Source organism: Centropristis striata, chromosome 1, assembly GCF_030273125.1.
Source record: "Centropristis striata isolate RG_2023a ecotype Rhode Island chromosome 1, C.striata_1.0, whole genome shotgun sequence".
In the NCBI taxonomy this organism is placed as follows: Eukaryota; Metazoa; Chordata; class Actinopteri; order Perciformes; family Serranidae; genus Centropristis; species Centropristis striata.
In genome coordinates this window covers 30,398,991-30,416,945 of record NC_081517.1, presented here as the reverse complement: position 1 = coordinate 30,416,945, position 17,955 = coordinate 30,398,991, and the positions used below count along the sequence as shown (strand labels likewise).

Here is a 17,955-nt window from a genome sequence, read left to right as displayed (position 1 = left end):
TTAGATGATACTAAAACTAGCATAACACCCAAATCTCTTAACAAACTGTGGTCGAGTTGCATCGTAATTACTGACATTAGAGTGTCAAAAAAGAAAAGAAAACCTCCACCTCCTCTACAACCTTGCCGGACCCCCCTTTTTCCCCACCTAGGTGGAAATAAAAATCAAAAAGTAATGTAGGTGACAGGTTGAACCATGTAGCTCCGTTCTCAATCACTCAGAATAAAACCGAACAGGTGCTTTACAAAGTTTTTTTTCTAGTTATGCTCTGCTGGTTTGTACTGACGCCACTGTCACTTATTGCGTGGGATCTTGTCCTCAGTTTGGATTTCAGCAAGTGAAACTCATGCAAATATAAACTGAGATTAGCTTTACTGTTATGTTTGGGATCAATGGGGGACTGTGTATAAAAAGTGCTACGCTTAATACTGTTTACTTATTATGACTGTGAACAACCTTAAACACCCCTATCACCTGCAGTGACTCTTGTACTAAGGGTAGGGTAGCAGACCTTGATTACGCACCACATCCAACCTGTATCACTAAGTCAGCAACAACATGTCATGGGAAATGATTCATAAATTTTTAGTGTAGACACCCTTTCATAGTCTTGCATACAAAAACACATACACACATGTTCCCAGGTATGCAGACTTGTTGCAGCACGAACCAAGCATGGCTTGTAATTTTAATCCCAGAATGCCATGTTTTTTTATAGCTTTTTTTCTGAATCACTTTTTACATCATCCTTCTCACCCTTGACTCTGTCCTTGGAATTTTTTTTTTTTTGCTTGAGTGCTTTAGTTTTAGTTTATTTATTTTTTTGTCCGGATGTTTCTCTGTCCCTTTGCTGTCTCTGTGCCTTTTGTTAACAACAGTGATTCCGAAAAAACTAAACAATCTTGTGACATGATATCCCTCCTGCTTTCACTGCTTTAACTATTAGAGAAATTCGTTATAGTACACACAGCTGGTTTGAGGTTAAAATTATACATCTGCTCTTCAGATGGTTTACCTTTTTTACCACAGTCTGTTTAACACCTAGTGTTGCCAGACATACCAGATGTTGTTGGTCTATTATGTCAGTAAACATTACTGGCTCAGTATAAGACTGTTGCTCTGGCAGATCAAGTGTTCTTCCGTATGTTGGTGAGATTTACCAGCACCAGTCAAAGTTATGAATTGTGCACACTCCTATGCGTGCTGAATCACTTGAGTAGTTATATAAACGAGTAAAAAAATATAAAGGTTATGTAAGCCCGGAGATTCATTGGTATTTATTTTATCTTGAGTGGACATTTTTGCAAGCTGGGAAGAAAAAGTATGCAGGCTGTTTCTTTTGTTCCGCTAAATCCCATCTCTGAATGTCCACATCTTGACCACATGCCACATGGCCTCCATTGCTAGTGATCAACAATGGCTTTTACAGTATTTGATCAGTTTAGTTATGAGATGATGCGACAGATTGATATAGTGCAATCTCCTTTGTGATCCAGCAAGTGAAATTCCAGAAATAAAGTGCTAGGCTAATTACATAGCAACGTTATTGCTGCCTTATTTATTGAGGGTGACAAATTATAAATCCCTTACTCTCCTTCAGACAGCGAAGAAAGCAACAGCACACACAAAGTACTACAGTTAGCCTGATAGATTATGGATTTAAATGCTTTTCTTTTCTGTCCACTGACAAGAACTTCTTTTTTCATATGAATCACAACACATACCACAACCTCTGCAGGCCTTCATGCATATCACAATGTACATGAAGGCCAAATTGTGTGAAAAACATGTGTTGTCTTTGTCGGAGACAGCTGCTGTATGTGTGCACCAGCACAAGACGCCACTAATCTGCAGATGTCAGTTGTTCTGTGTGTGCTGATCGGTCTGTTCCATAGAAATAGAATGAGAGTAGAACAGACATTAAACTGTTTGCCATAATCATTTGACTCATTCAAAAGAAAATAGTGATTGTAGTTGTCATTGACAACACATGAGTGGGTCACACTCAGGAGTGGCATACCGTTATCTAGCTATATTACATCCTCATTAAACAAATAGAATTTGATGACTTACCAATAGAAATATGAAGCAGTTGAATCCTCGAGCAGCAAGGCAATAGAGATGGTGCACAGAGACGCTTTCTACTACACCACTGCTCAATGGTTGTAACTGCAAAACGTCACCTTAGTGAGTACGCTACTTGCTGCTGGTCGGTTTACAAGGAGGTTAGCCACCTACAATGGTCACTGTTCTTTGCACTGGCAACAGTACACGTCAAAATGGCTGCTGCTGTTCTATCTGTTCATTTCTAAGGTCTGTTCATTGACATTTGAGACAAGAAAAAATGAAATATGTCCCTGGCTAAAGATACAGTCATTAGGGGAAAAGCAGAGGGAGAGGATGAAGAGACGAAGCCTTGCCGGGAAAAGTAGCAATGGTTTAGTGCTTGTCTGAGGACTTTTCTATGAAATCTGCAGTGAATTGTGTCATTATGCAGACAAATGAGAGGAATTAGTGTAGGGTAAATCTCCAAATGGCTGCATTTAAAACAACCCGGACCAGTTTCAGTTTCTAGGCCAAGTACGCACTGCTATGGCCATTTGAGGATTTTCCTGATAACCAAACCCGTATGTCCATCATGCTCTTCAATGATTGAATGTTCTTGCAATCATCAGCACACTTTGTCTTCACACCTGCAGCTGTATTAGCGAGGGCTGTGTGATTGTAATTGATTAGATCTTTACATGAGGTTGATTAATTAATAGTAATTTGGAATTATCTCTTTGCAATGGTCAGTGTCAGATCCATGTGATGCAATAACATTTCTTTCAGCTGTTACAGTTTTATTCCTCAAAATCATTCCAGGTGTTTTTCCAGCCCCTCAGCCAGGGATAAGTGGAATTTTATGGCCCAATCTAACTATGCTTATAATCTTTCTCTCCACAACTCATAGCGGTTGTGTGTTGGTGAGAACTGTCCACAAGTCTTGACTGCATTATGCCGTAATATGTGTGCGTGTTGTTGGAAAGCAGTGTAGGGGGAGTTTACAAGTCTCCTGTGGCATTAAGTTTATGATGGTTCCAGTCAGCGAAGGCTTGGCAAGACTGCACCAAAGAACGAAATATGAGCTCTACGAGCCTTATGTTCACGCACATACACACACACACACACACACACACACACACACACACACACCTTGTGTATTAATGTTTGATCGAGGTTGTGAATAATTGATGTGTCTTTATTATTTGTCCCTCCGGTGTCCTGCAGCCCTCTTTTTCTCTCTCTGTTCACCCCTCCCTTTTTCTCTCTCTCATTAATCCTGTTTTATGTTTGTCTCTCCCCCAGGACACCACTGCTTCTGTGAAGCCCTCGTGATTGGATGAAGAGAGTACCACTGACTACCAGTATGGACGCGCTACATCCTGGAGTTTCCCATAATCCTTAGTTCTCTGGTAAGTAGCAACTGTAAAAGGGCTTCTTTCAAGTTGGTATGTTTTTAACATAAAAATAGACTCTTGTAAACCCTCCAAGGTTTAGAAATGGTTGTTCTTGCTGTCATAACTGAAAATATAGGCCTAGTACTGCTTCCATTATTTACAGGCATTGCTGTTGGTGTTGTCCATAAATATGGCATGGTGTTCAGACATGGTAATGATATGGTATTTAGATCATTTTAGAGCTTCTTTTTACTTAAAAAGCTCCGCTAGGATGCTAGATTAGGCTAACCCCAGCAGCTATAACTCAGTAACACTTCCTGTGAATACTTCACAGTAAAAGCCATTCTAAATGATCTTTTTCTTTTCTCATATCTAAATCTAAAGTGGACAACTTAAGCCAAACTAAAGCCTTATTGTTGTTTGGATGAGCTTAAAACTAACACACAAAAACAAACACATGAAAATATATCCAGGAAGGCAACACCTTTCTGTGTGCAGTAAACTGTCCACCTATTTGTACTATTTCAGCTTCACTGTTTAACAGGAAATCCCTGTAAATATGTACAAAATTCAAACATGCTCTGGAAATCCAACTCAGATTTTGATTGACAGGGGAAACAGCGTCCTCTGTCAATTAATTGGCTGATCATGTGCTACAGTCGATGTGGATAACACGAGAAACAAACAGTTTCTCAAACAGTGATGAGGCCTCTGTATATGATTCTGAATGCCTCTTTTATAATTTCCACAGTGTTTTGGGTCCCTTCACTGCCTCACAGTGTTATGTTGTCTCCATAGAAACCAGCTGTAGTTGGGTTCTACATGGATGAATGTGGTCTCTGAGGGCAACCCATGAAGTACTCAGGATTCTTTGCATTCTTCTTCTGATCAGTCTTTCACTTTTTTTCCTCTGTGGCGTTCAGATCTGCAGCTGAGTCTACTGAACCCTGAACCGTGACCAGCACCGGTCTATGACTGACCTCCTGTCAGGTACAACATACACACTCAGACGCATACACATGCTGTTCTCAGCATTCAGTTGGAATGAAACCCTTCACTCTCACACCTCTTCATGCTGAGTGGTTCCTCAACTCTGCTTTGCAGTAGAATCTCTCAGGAATGTAAAAGATGCTTCTGGAAGGAGTCTGTATTTTTGTTATCATCAACGAATCGCACGAAGTCTTTCTTTCAATACATTCTTGCTTCCCTACCATGTCTGTGGTTCTCCTAAAACAGCGTGGCACTGTTGTCTTAGCAAACATTACTCAAACAGGAGTAAATTGTGTATTTGTTGGGTACTATTTTTGTGCTAGCAGGTATTTACAGCACCAGAACCAGAAAGTAAATACTTCTACATTTACAGGTCATAATTGTTAGTAAATGTTTGTTGTTTTGGTCTTCTCAGAGGATTTTTTTGGAATAAGAAAACAACAGAATATCACCAGACCTTTAAAAGCAGCAGTCCACCACAAAATCTAAAATACAAAAAAAAATCTAAATTTTTTCCCTTTTACCTATAGCACTATTTATCAATCCAGATAGTTTTGGTGTGAGTTGCCAAGTGTTAGATATAAGCTGTAAAGCTTTCTGCCTTCTTGCAAATATAATAGAAGTATACAGCACTAGGGTTGTAATACTCAAGTGCTGAAAAAGAATTACATTTGAAAAACTCAACAGCAATGTTTTGGCCTTGTTGTGAGCTGTTTTACACCCATATCTAATGTTACAACTCATCTGAGGTGGACTCACGCAATTTTGCTGCTGCTGCATGAATGTTTTTTGGAACCATATCCTAATACACAGCATTTGTCTTTTGCATTACAATGCAAAAATGGCTGTTGATTAATTACAAATAGCAGTAGTGAGCAATGAGACACCCAATTTGAAGGCTAATTCCTACAGTATTGAGCTCATGTTAAATTAAGGTGTGGATCTAAATGTATTCACCTCCTGTTTCCCATCTCTTCTTCTTTCAGGTGATCTGTCTTGTGCCACGATGATGTCAGTAGATGTGACCAATCGTAATGGCCCTGCTGCCACGCCTCCCACCTCACTCAGCCTTCGCTCCTCACACAACCAGCTGCTGAGCAGTGATGTCATCAAACAAGGCTCCGCCACGCCGCCCAAGTGTCGCAAAAAATATGCACTTACCAGTATCCAGGCTGCCATGGGCCTTGGAGAAGCAGCGCCATCTTCATCATCACCGTCATCCCCATCACAGTCTTTAACCCCCAACAATCCCAAACTAGCCAAGAACGGAGTGAATCAGCTTCGTAAAGCTGGTCAGGATTACAACAAAAACACAACTGGCCCTGACTCGACGGACCTGGAGTCTGAAACTACAGCAGATGATCTCAATGTCAACACAGCTGAGGAGGATGACAGTCACACTCTCACCAATAATGACCGAGAGGATGATGTCATCGCACTAGACGTTGATCTGCACACAGACACTAACACTGACGCTGAGCCAGAGCAGAAAACTGAATCAGACATAGACTGTAACATTAACTCGACTGTGGAGCTCAAACTGAACGGCAACACAACAGATTTAGCCTTTGACATGAACATTGAGACAGAGGAGAGCGATGACATCAGCATTCTGTCTGAGAAGGAAATGATGTCAAAGATGAAGATTGAGGAAGATGGAGATGAGGTGGAAGTGGAGGAGCAGGAAGATGAGGAGAAGAAGCCTTTACTGATGATAAAAAGTGAGTCTCCTGTGAAGAACCACAAAGTTTCTTCAGGCCTGGAGCTCATCTCTGACCTCCACGGCAACCTCAAGCTCCTCAAATCAGGCAAGGACTCTCCGGTGCCTCCTCCTCCCTCCCCACCTAAACAAGCCAGCCCAGAGGACACTCCCCTGCTCTCTGTGGCCTCCTGCTCCTCCTCTTCCTCCTCCTCTCCAGAGACCAAGAAGGACAGAAGGACTGGGGCAAAGACAGACTGTGCTTTGAACCGCATCCAAAACCTGAACCCAAGTGATGAAGAGTTGAGTTGGACCACATTGTCCCAGGAGAGCAACTCCCCAGAGGAGACAGGTACAAACATTAACACACACGCAGCAAGCTGAAAAAAGTAAACTTCACAGCCACTGACATTTATTGATGTTTGGCATAGTTTTCATGCGAGTGTGTGTCAGCTACTCTTGCAGTGTTTGTGCGTTTTTTCTCCTGTGTGCAATGTAGTGGTTTCACCGTCCTCTCTGCTGATGACATGTTTCCATTTATGGCAACTAAGTATGTGTGTGTGTGTGTGTGTGTATGTGTGTGCGTATGTAGAACTCAGACATTGGTAGAAGAGAATAACAAACACTCCAGCCTCCAGTAAATCTCCCAGAATCCCTCTGGGACAGGAAGTGCCCTTGTAACCTCATGGGTGGTGAGCAGGCTAGATCAGCTGCGTCCTGTTTCATGCTGTGTCCTGACCTGTGGCCTTGTGTGTGTGAAAAGGACTTTTAGGCTAGTCATGAGTTAATACAAAATCTGTAGCTGCCATTATCCCTCTCTTGCTCTTTGTCTTAGATTTTTACCTCTAGAGCTGATGTGAGAGGAGCTACTTCAGCTCCTTATAGTCATCTGTATTATCTTCTATTATTATGCATGATGCAGTTTAAACACACCCACACCCATGTATACAGACAATAGTGTATACAGCTAACTGTTTCCTTATACTTGTAGCTAGCCTACAACAATCCATATGCATGGTGGTGCATCATGCAGACTGAGATTCTTAGGTCTTTAAAAACATTTTTTTAACACCTATATTTTGTTTGCTCTGGTCAGGGTAAATGCTCCAGTGGTTTGATTCAACCAAACTCAATATGGCAGGTGTCAAAACAACCCTAGCTGCTCAGTTTGTTCTTTATTACCTGTTTGTATAATATTCTAACCAGTCCGTCTTGATGGGCATGCAGTGTGTCTCTTCAGAGAAAATATATACCTTCATTTGTCCTTCAATTCATAAAATCTTAGAAAATACTGAAAAATCCACATGTCCTCAAATTGCTTCGCAGTCCAAAATCTAAATATAATCTTTTATTAACACATTAAACTAAGAACAAAAGCAAATCTTCACAAATAACAAGCTGTAAAGATATATTTTTTAAATTTCTGCTTAAAAGCAGTAAATAGATTGTAAAGGAAATAGCTGATGATTATTCCCCTGTTCATCTAGTCTAAGTAAACAGCTAAAACTGGTAAAAAATAAAATAAAGAGAAGACTGAATAGAGCAGTTCCACGTTTAAAATCAGTGTTTCTCCAATCCTGTTAGGCAGACACAGGACATCCTGGAGGAGCTGTGAGCCGAGCTGCTGCTAACTTTTGCTCAGCTTGTTTCTCTGGTAACTTAAGATCCAGATGTCGCATAACTTAAATCCTTTATTTGCAAAACATATTGTAACATATTACACTTTTAATTTCAGTGTCCTGACCTTGTATTGAGGATGAATATACTTTTGCACATTTTACTACTTTGATCTTACAGTATACAGTTAGGGAGAACTTTGGGTTGAATTTTGTAACTAAAGAAATTCCATTCCTCTGAGTCATCACCTCCTGTTGTTGTCCCCTGTCCTCTTAAACTTGCTTGTTGCCTACCTCTGCAGGTCTGTTAAAGTCATTGTATTTCTTTGTCAGCGTTATGTTAAAATCTGGATGTTCACTTTAATTGGGTCTTTAAAACTTAGCCTTGTGCTTTGTTGTAAGACTTATGAAACACATCCATCTCTTCTGGAGCAGTAGCCCCCAACCTCTGAGCTGTAGCTCAGCTGTAAACCATCCTTTTACTCTTTGACTGTTGCAAAGCTGTTGAGCCTCGTCCCTGAATTTTTGCTCCCAGAATGCTTCTCTCCTAGCTCTCTGATGACTCACTGCCTCTTTTGAATCTGAGGCTCTGAGCATCTGTGCATTATATCTCTCTGGAAGTATGATTACGAGAAGCTTGTCCAGAATTTGTCAGAATTTTCTTACCATGTGTTCTTTTGTCTCAAATGTCCTCTTGCTCGTCCTCATCTGAAACTTCATTCCAAAGTCATAATTCTCTCATGGGATAGCCTTATGGGGATAGTTTTGAGTAGATCAATGTGTGTGTATTGATGAGCCAAGGAAGGAAGACAAAGTAGACCTTAGTTGTACTGCAGTCTAGTTAAGACATATTATCCTCTGAGGATTTGCTGGAGAGTTGTTAATCAGGATTCTGGCATCAGAAGGGATGAGAATCAAGAAGCAGTTCCAAATTGTCCGATGCGTTGGAATATATTTCTGACAGTGGTACATTGATGTCAAACTTATGCACCTTTGCTGCTGGAAATTTGACAACCAAAGCGTGGCTTCATTTCACCAAGAAAGACGACAACAGTGCAGCTTGTAAAGTCTGTTAAATGATTATTTCAAATAAGGGTGGAAACACCAGCAATATGCTGAAACATCTTTCTATGCAACTTTAATTCCAGGAATGCCATGTATTTTTTACTAAATATCCAATTCCAATGTTCCCAATTAAGTAATATGTTAGTTATCAAGATTATATGTCCTGTTATAATAATAGTAACATGATGCAGGAAGGCTAAGTGGATTTTTTTCTTTGACTGAGAAAACCTTAATGAAAATGAGTGCTGTACAAATATTCTCTCATTTCATCTATGCTGTGTTCAGACTCGGATAATAAAACAGTCATATTTTTTTTTCCAGATAAGAAATGTATTATTTAAGGAATAAAAAAAGGAAACTGATCAGAACAATAAGCATAATCAATAATGACATTGGTATCAATAAAATCCATGAATCATGATGAATTTTTTAATATGTAACACATCGTCCGTACTGCTGTGGCCTCCTGTCTGCCTCACTGTCTCTCTCGCGTACTGACAAAGCTGTGTTGTTTTCCCAGGTGTGTGTCAGATTCCTCTGTGGATGTTGCGGGTTAGAGGGCCAATATGACATTGCTTTCACACAGAGGAGCCAAAACACACACACACACACACACACACACACACACACACACACACACAAACACACAGGCATGCTGAGTTGAGGAAGGTCATTTTAAGAGTTCTTTCACATTCTCACACAACAACATGCATTGTAACACTTTGCAAGGAAACATGAGTTGAAAATGGATGAGTGCAGTACAGCAACATGTGACATGCAGTGTTTTGTGTCACATGTTGAGCCTCTTTTTCTCTCCATCACCCACCTTCTCATAGCACGGTCCCCCTCCTTGCTGTTTCTTTGTCCCTTCATCATCGTCTCTCTTCATATCTGCTCCTCCTCCTCCTTGCACCTCCACTGGATATGATAATGAAGGATGTTCTGGGGGTTGCCAGGACAACCAAGAGAGGCTACAGGGAAGGTGGAAAAGAGGGAGAAAGTGATAAACACAGAAATTAGATAAGAGATGAGTGTGCAAGATTTTTAGTGTCTTTCCATGTGTGTGTGTTTGTCTTGACAGGAAAGGGAGGGCAGGCTTATTTGAGCTCTTTATGTTGTTGATGTTCCAGATAGAGAGAGCAGAGACAACAACAGCAAACATAGCTTAGCTGCAGGGGATACACAACGTCCATCTTTCTCTCTCTCTGTCCCTCTCTCTTTCTTTCTCTCTCTCTCTCTCTCTCTCTCTCTCTCTCTCTCTCTCTCTCTCTCTCTGTCTCTCTCTCCTCCACAGCCCCTTCATTCACTCTTTTCTCCCTCTCTTCTCTGTCTCCCTTTTCACATCATGCTCTCCCTGCCTCTCTGCTTCCCCTCTCTTGCAGTGTCCCCCCCTCTCTCCTCCGTCCTCTCTCTCTCTTTCTCCCTCTGTCTGGGGTTCTCTGTTTGGTTACAGCACTGGGCTTTGCTGTACAAGAGGCAGCTAGCTAACTATGATGCTGGGGAAAGACTACATGCTGGCCATTGTGATTGTCAATTACGAGGGTAGGTGCATCTGTCGGGGTTCAGCCGGAAACTACAGTGTGGGGTTAGAGTTTGAACGCTCTGTGTGTGTGTGTGTGTGTGTGTGTGTGTGTGTGTGTGTGTGTGTGTGTGTGTGTATGTGTGTGTGCACAAGCATGGGTAAATGTGTGTCTCTTCCAATACAGGGATGAAGTTACAGAAATATCTGCCACAGGAGTCTGTGCATGCTCTGTTTGTGTGTTGTGAGTGATTGAGTGCATCAGTCATGGTGGTGTGTACGTGTGGTGTCGTTTGACAGAGAGAGAACATGTGTGATGTGTTTTGCTCCAGAACCTCACAGCTCTCCCCTCCCCCTCTGCTCAACTCTGCTCTGGCATGGAGCTGCATGCTAACCGAGGCTATCATAGGCTAACTGCCTGCTACGTAGCTCGGCTGTGGCACATTTCCATGAGCTGCATAGGAGCATGCCTACTGTTATCCTCAGTGTTAGCACGCTTAAGATTTCCCTTTTCGTTGCACACTTACTACAGTGCTTGCAGAAGGTGACACTGCTAACTTTGAGGCATGATAAACCACTCGAGTCAGTGATAGCTCTCTCTTTCTGTCTCTGCCTCATTATGTACATGCTTTAATCTACATTCAGTACTCTGTTTATCTCATACTGGCACCCATTCTCTGAGTCACCATCTTCTCTCTAACTCATAGCAGACAGAGACTCTCAGGATCTCTCTGTTGTAGTTTTATTTGCTCTGACCTAATTTCTTTTTTCCTTGCTCATAAAAGACTGCAAATCCCAGAAGGCACTGCTTCACAGCTCCTTGCTCTAAAGCACAGTCTTGAGCCTCAAGGGATGTCTGCCAAGAACGTATGTGTGCATTTTGTAAAGCTTTGAGTGTGATTTCTGTTCAATTACATAAACTAAAGTCTCAATAGCTGTGTGTGCGTGTGTGCGTGTGTGTGTGTGTGTGTGTCTGTGTGTGTGTGTCTGAATTCTATCTCAATCTGATCCGACCCAGTCGTCATGATGACATATGGCCTGCTGTCGTGGCGACAGGCCCACAGGCTGTGTTTCATCAGCATGGTCAGCAGTTCGAGAACTCTTTGTGCAATCACACACATAGACATACACACACACACACACACACGCACACACACACACACACACACACACACACACACACACACACACACACACACAGCATCAGCTGACCAGTCCCGTAGAGCTTATATCAAGTTTATGAGTTGCTACACCACCTAATGCAGTTTCGTATCATTTACTACCTCTGCCACTACATCAACTTCAAACACACACAGATGCCATCAATTGGTGTGTGTGTGTGTGTGTGTGTGTGTGTGTGTGTGTATGTGTATGTGTATGTCTGTGTCTGTGTGTGTGTGTGTGTGTGTGTGTGTGTGTGTGTGTGTGTGTCTGTGTGTGTGTGTGTGTGTGCGTGTGTGTGTGTGTGTGTGTGCGCGTCAGCTGGCTTGACTGCCAGCAAACAGCAACCTTCAGATGAGATGACATGTAGTACAAGAGAGAAGATATGGTGATATAAGTAATCTGTGTGCGTGTGTGTGTGTGTGTGTGTGTTTTCAAGGTAAATGCTGTATTTCCCCTACATTCTGTCACTGTCAAATAAATTATGGGAACAGCCATCTGCTCTATATGCTGCTGTTGTATTCTGTTGGGAAAGGAACGTTTACATTTTATGTCAATCCATATGTACTGAGCCAGTATGTCTAAATTAATCAACTCTTAGTGTTTTCTGGCTTTTGAATTACAGTAAGTTCTGTGAGCCTTTTGGAACGGAGCTAATAGTTTCTTCAGATATTTAGTAATTTCATTTTTAGTATATTAAAAAAAGCAGTGGCTTCAGAGGATAAAACGTCTGAACAGGTGCCAAAAGCACCTGCAATTATCACTTACTCCTAGTTGCAATAGTTGCTGCCAAAGAGAGGAAGACAGAGATCTTTGAGATTGTAACTTTAAGCTTATCACTAACGCTTATGTCATTTACTTTGTAATCTACAGGAAAAAAATCATTGGTAGTAACATGTACCAATCCAAACTTGATCTTGAAAAAGAAGCGGTACAACATTTACTTTTTGTAGCAGAGGAGTTTTTGTTTGTTTGTTTGTTTGTTTGTTTTTTGTTGGGATGAATATTTGAGACAATCTGGCTTATGGCAACATTACAGACAGTTGGTAATCATCTCTAGATGTATAAGTGTTGTATTTATGACATAACTTCAGATGCATGAGCTGATAAAAACACAAATTAAAGCATCCATAATGGATCCTACGCTCATGAAAATAAGAGAGCAGATTTGTTTAATGCTGGTTTCAGAGAAGAAGCTAATACAATTACGAAGGCCAGAGAATAATAATAAGTCCTTATTTGTGTCGTGCTGAATAAATTCTGATGCATTTAAAATTCTGCTTTGGGGTAGCTCATTCGGACTGCACCTGACGTCTGCTTAATTCTTTTAAATGTGTGAGGAATGCTTGTGTTTTTTTGTTCATGTGGGAGTTGTTATTCGCTTCTGTTTAATTTAAACAATTTTAAGGTATGTATGTGGGTGAGTTGCACAAATACAATTACAAGTTTTACTCAGTTGTTGTCTGAGGAAAGACACAGGTGGTTAAAGGACAGCTGCAGCAGATGCTGGTAATCCTAGTCAGCTTTTGTTAGAGTGGGAGGCTTAACTTCCATTTAACAGCGGCCTATTTGATCATATGGAAGAGAAACCTGTACTTTACAGTTGTGTGCAGATTGATTGTACATGCATTCTTTAAGTAAAGTATGTGAGGCCTGACAATTTAATCAATGAGCAGTTTGATTCTTTTTCCCCATTGATGTAAAAAAACATCCAAATATGTTTGTGTGTGTGTGTGTGTGTGTGTGTGTGTTTTCACCAGATATCTGGAGTGAGCAGTCATTCCAGACTGACCCTGACCTGCCTCCAGGATGGAAGAAGATCACAGACATGGCCGGTATCTACTACTGGCACATTCCTACAGGCACAACCCAGTGGGAGAGGCCTGCCACCCACCCAGCACCCCCTGGACAGACGGAGTCCCAGGCCCTGGGCGACCACACAGCCTCCACACCCCGTAAACACTCTCTGGGCTCACTCAGCCCCTCACCCACTCCCGACCACGAGGTGAGAGACAGAACAACAAACTGATACATAAGCATTTTAGGTTGTACAATGTTTTTTGCAGGTTACATCTCCAATTGTTCTGTTTAAATTCAATTGTTCATCACCCAAGAAAGTTTAAGTGATGGAAAACAGTTATTTGTGAGACCTTCTGGCAGCGGTCAGGTTCAAGTTGTAGTTGGAGTACAGTCTGAAGGCAATCCATCTGAAATGTAGAGAGATGTTGAGGAAAAATGTCAAAATATAATAATGATGTCACAGATTTTAAATGAGCACAAAAACATTCAAGTCAGACTTACATATGCCATACAGTGGGCAAATATGACTGCAATACAATTTATTTAAAAATGAAAATCCTCATTATAAGTCCAGACTGTGTTTCAGTCATTATGATCACTGTTATTACAATTGGAAATACTATGCTTGTAGAAAATGAAAATGTTTATTAGAAGCTTATGGTGAACATAGATACAAAAAATGCACATGGCAGAACGTGAAAATGACAGTGACTGTAATACTGTGTGTGGATATTACACACACCCTCAATAGGTACACCTATAATGTAGTCTGACAACAAAAACACTTAGCTGCAGCAAAGTGTGGCTTGCCACAATAATCAAGTTTTTCTACACCCATGAGGCGTGTCCATGTGTTTTAGGCGGGAAGAAATTCTTTGTTACATAGGTCAACATCTCAGAGGAGTCACAGGACTCTGTTCACTATTTGGCTGCGAATATTCTCTGGCCGCAATTCGCTGTCAAAAGCTAACTGAGCTCAGAGCAGCGGTCGCAGCTTTCCATAGGCATTGCATGTAATAGGACTACAATAGATCCTGCCTTCCTAAATCTGTTTTGTGTGTGTGTGTGTGTGTGTGTGTGTGTGTGTGTGTGTGTGTGTATTCATGTAGTCGTGCCAGGCAGAGGTCTTCTTCAGGGCGTCAACTCGTTCGGGCAGCACCACCTCTGACAGCTCAGTGGAGCCTCTCTCCACCCACGAGCCCACCCTCACCACATGTGGATTTGTCAACAGCTGCTATTTTGTGAGTAACCAACACAAAGTTTTTTTTCGGTTTTATTGTACCATCTGTGATATTCTGCACATTTTGTACAGAGTCAATTCAAACTCTCCATATGGTCATTTTGACAGTACAATGTATTTGTCTGATTGGTTATCTGCTTTTCTATACTCCTGACTGAGATTAATGAAGGATTGGCAGAAATATGCACCGAGACAGCTGGGTATAGAGAGACAGAGAAAGGACCGTCAATACTGCAGTCTAGCAGGAGAATACAAGAACACTGAGTCAATCAATCAGTCAATCATGCAGAATGATGGAGGAAAGCGGGAAGAGGAAAGGAGATTGATAGAGAGGAGCGTCGTGTAGATAAAATATCGATCTAGTGAAAATGGACTGATGTTGACAGATAGATGTGCCAGAATAAGATCCTGGCACATCTATCTGAAGTGTCTAACCTGCAGACTACTTGACTGTTACTGACACAAGAGCCAAAATGGCAGACAGACAAATATTGCGGATGTCCTCTGAATTCTTAAAGTGGAGACTTTAGTCATTTTTTAATGCTTCATCTCTCTCTCTCTCTCCTTAGCCTCGTTCTACATCTCTACAGGGGATGTCTGATCCAGAGGGTCGCTCTCAGCATCTCGATGATGAGGACAAGGTAGGATAAAAACTCTACTACTTTACATTCTGTTCCCTTACCAACCATTCTTTTGACTCAATAGTCTTGAGTTGTGCTTCATATCTTTCTTGCTGTGTGTAACTATGTGTGTGAAAAAAATATATACCTACAGCATCTATATGTGTGTGTATATTATTATATAGGTATGCCTTCTTGTGTCACATAGAGTGCAGTTAGTAAGTATTTGGACAGTTTTCTTTTGCTTTGGCTCTGTTCTCCTTATTTGGAATTGCATTGTCAGAATGAAAGCTGAATATTAAATCTATTACAGATCCATCATCTGGAAAAAATGTCACTGTCCAAATGCCTGTACTCTATGTCTGTATTGTTTATATTCTACTAATCAAGAATCAATAGATTCTCAGTAGTGAGGTGAAAGTTCAATGGGAGCAAGAAACACTTGAGAAAACATTTTAAAGTCTTAATCGACGGCTTTTCATAGAAGAAATGTTTTGCTGAGTCGCTCCTCATTGCAACAGGCACTCTGTGTGGAGTGAGCTAGTTAGCTAACAGCCTTCTCCTGTCTTTCTTTCCTTGCCCCCCTCCCACCTTTGACCCCAATCTTTGCCCCACCACTGTGTGTACATGTGTGTTTGTGTTTTAACGCTGTACATAGAAACAGGTGTGGAGTGATTTTGGCGGAAAGATTGATAGTGAAGTGTGGAAGGCAAGTATAATGCACTCAATGTAAATGAGTCTTGGTCTATCCTCACCCACACTTTGAGTGTGTCCATTTATGCATATGTGCTAGAAATTCACCGCCTGGGCAAAAGCATGTGTGGGCTGATGCTTCAACATAACTGTAACTGCACCAACCACAACATTTTGTCACGCCTGATACGTAGAGCATCTGTTATTTGGCTGCACTCAACAGGTTGTTTCTTTCTTAACTTATACAGCTAAAATGTTGCCATCTTTCCTTCCTGCTGGCACAGATCTGAATGTGTTTGCACACAAGTGTGTGTACATGTTAACTTTCTTTCCTTTAAGCAGCATGCCCCCCATTACACATAACACACCAACGCCATTTCTCCATCCAGCAAGGCCATTCTGCCCACACTTGGATGCATGCTGGACTATACTGTGTGGGGTCAAAAGATTTACATTGGTCTCTTCCAGCTCTGTGTCTTTTTAGTCCCTCTCCCACATGCCCTGTTATGGCAGTTACGCTATCGTTATACATCTGCCACAGCTCCAGTTGGACCAAAACCATGGAATACATTCTCAAGCTAATTTGTTGGAAAATTAAACCTTAAATGCAAACAATAAATATACATGGACTCCGTTGTAAGAATAATATGAATTTGATATCATCTTGCATTAAAATAAGGTTATCAGAATACATCTGGATAACTTTAAGTACCTTAAAAATAAAATAGAGACAAGGCTCTTGTCTTGTCTGTAGTTGTTTCCTGTGGGATCCCACTTGACTGAGCCACGTGAGCCAAACCCAGACAATTTTAGCAGACAATATTACAGGTTACATGTGTGAAAGGGGCTCTAAGGTGCCTTTTGGCCAGTGATGAGTTTCATTTTTGTGCCATTTTGCACACTGATGATGTGACCTCTGTGCACCAGGACCTGCAGGCAGCCACAGTGAACCCTGACCCCAGTCTGAAGGAGTTTGAGGGGGCTACGCTTCGTTATGCATCACTCAAGCTAAGGTGAAATACCTCCACCGAAACACACTCAAAAACTCAAACCACACATCCCAAACCAAACTCCACTAGTTTTGGGCTAGTTAGTTTCTCTAATCATGTATTTAATGAGTGTTAGAGTTAAATGAGGTCAGACGAGGCAGGATGTTAGTTCCATTACTCAGGAAATGGCTCTATGTTCTCCATTAGTGTAATGACTGCCTGTAGCCTTCACACAACCTTGTTAGTAAAGCAGAAAATGGTTGCAATAGTAACAACAGCACACTGCTAATCCTGTAACTGCATCCTTTATTTTAAAATCTTTTTTTCCAGGAACCGTCCAGCAGTGGAAGAAGAGGACTCCAGCAATGTCAACAGTGACCCAGAAACAAAGGTAGGGAGCCGAGACTTGAGGATAAGTCCTCATGATGCATGCTTATCTTTGTAATCAGTGTATCTTAGGTAATATTTTTCATTGTTCTGCAGCTGTTGTAATGTATCTGTTAAGGGTCCTATATTGTAAGTGAGATTTCTGTGTTTCTTTTTATTATAAAGCCGGTCTAGGTGCTATTTATAAAATACTTTGAATGTAAGAAAATGCTCAATCACATGAGAACTGCACACAGCCCGTATTCTGAAACTTTGCCTTTAATCTAGCTGTCTTACTTCTGTAAGGTTGTGATGTCACAGCTATAGCGTATATAGTTAGAAAGTGCTGCTACAGTCATTCCTCAGTTATAATGATGGTGCAGAGACACTAAGAGCACAAATGCAGAAGACTGAAAACACTGACCAGCAAAAGCAGACTAGGCTTTTATTATATTTAGACGGAGAGTTTGAGAGAAGTATTATGTTTTTTGAACATTAAACCACGTAAAAATGTTTGAGCCTTTTGCATTGTGACCTTTAGGTTAACTGTAAAAAGCTATAGATATGTTAGTGTAGCTGGCAGAATACTTCCTCTCATGCAATGTTATCATTTGCAGAAAGATGATATCTTTTGTAGAATCTAAAAGTACTTTTATTTATGAGTTATCTAATCCAACTTTCAAACACTGTAGAATATAATCAACATTCCCTGCACACATGGCTTCGGGCTTTGAAATGATTCTGTTTATATATTATT

The 17,955-nt window shown here is 41.1% G+C and overlaps 1 protein-coding gene across 3 annotated transcripts in view; it reads left to right on the top strand.

The window, feature by feature from the left end:
* Positions 1-17,955, top strand: part of apbb2b (amyloid beta (A4) precursor protein-binding, family B, member 2b) — a 50,919-nt gene that overhangs the window by 15,102 nt on the left and 17,862 nt on the right. For 2 of the 3 annotated variants that reach the window (XM_059337874.1, XM_059337866.1), the window contains exons 2-10: positions 3,349-3,455; positions 4,364-4,430; positions 5,417-6,481; positions 13,251-13,495; positions 14,400-14,531; positions 15,100-15,171; positions 15,809-15,859; positions 16,771-16,856; positions 17,163-17,223. In XM_059337874.1, coding sequence (XP_059193857.1) covers positions 4,412-4,430; positions 5,417-6,481; positions 13,251-13,495; positions 14,400-14,531; positions 15,100-15,171; positions 15,809-15,859; positions 16,771-16,856; positions 17,163-17,223 — 1,731 coding nt within the window. In that variant the 5' untranslated portion in view covers positions 3,349-3,455; positions 4,364-4,411. The remainder of the gene's footprint in view (positions 1-3,348; positions 3,456-4,363; positions 4,431-5,416; positions 6,482-13,250; positions 13,496-14,399; positions 14,532-15,099; positions 15,172-15,808; positions 15,860-16,770; positions 16,857-17,162; positions 17,224-17,955) is intronic. The other variant, XM_059337881.1, reaches the window with a different exon arrangement.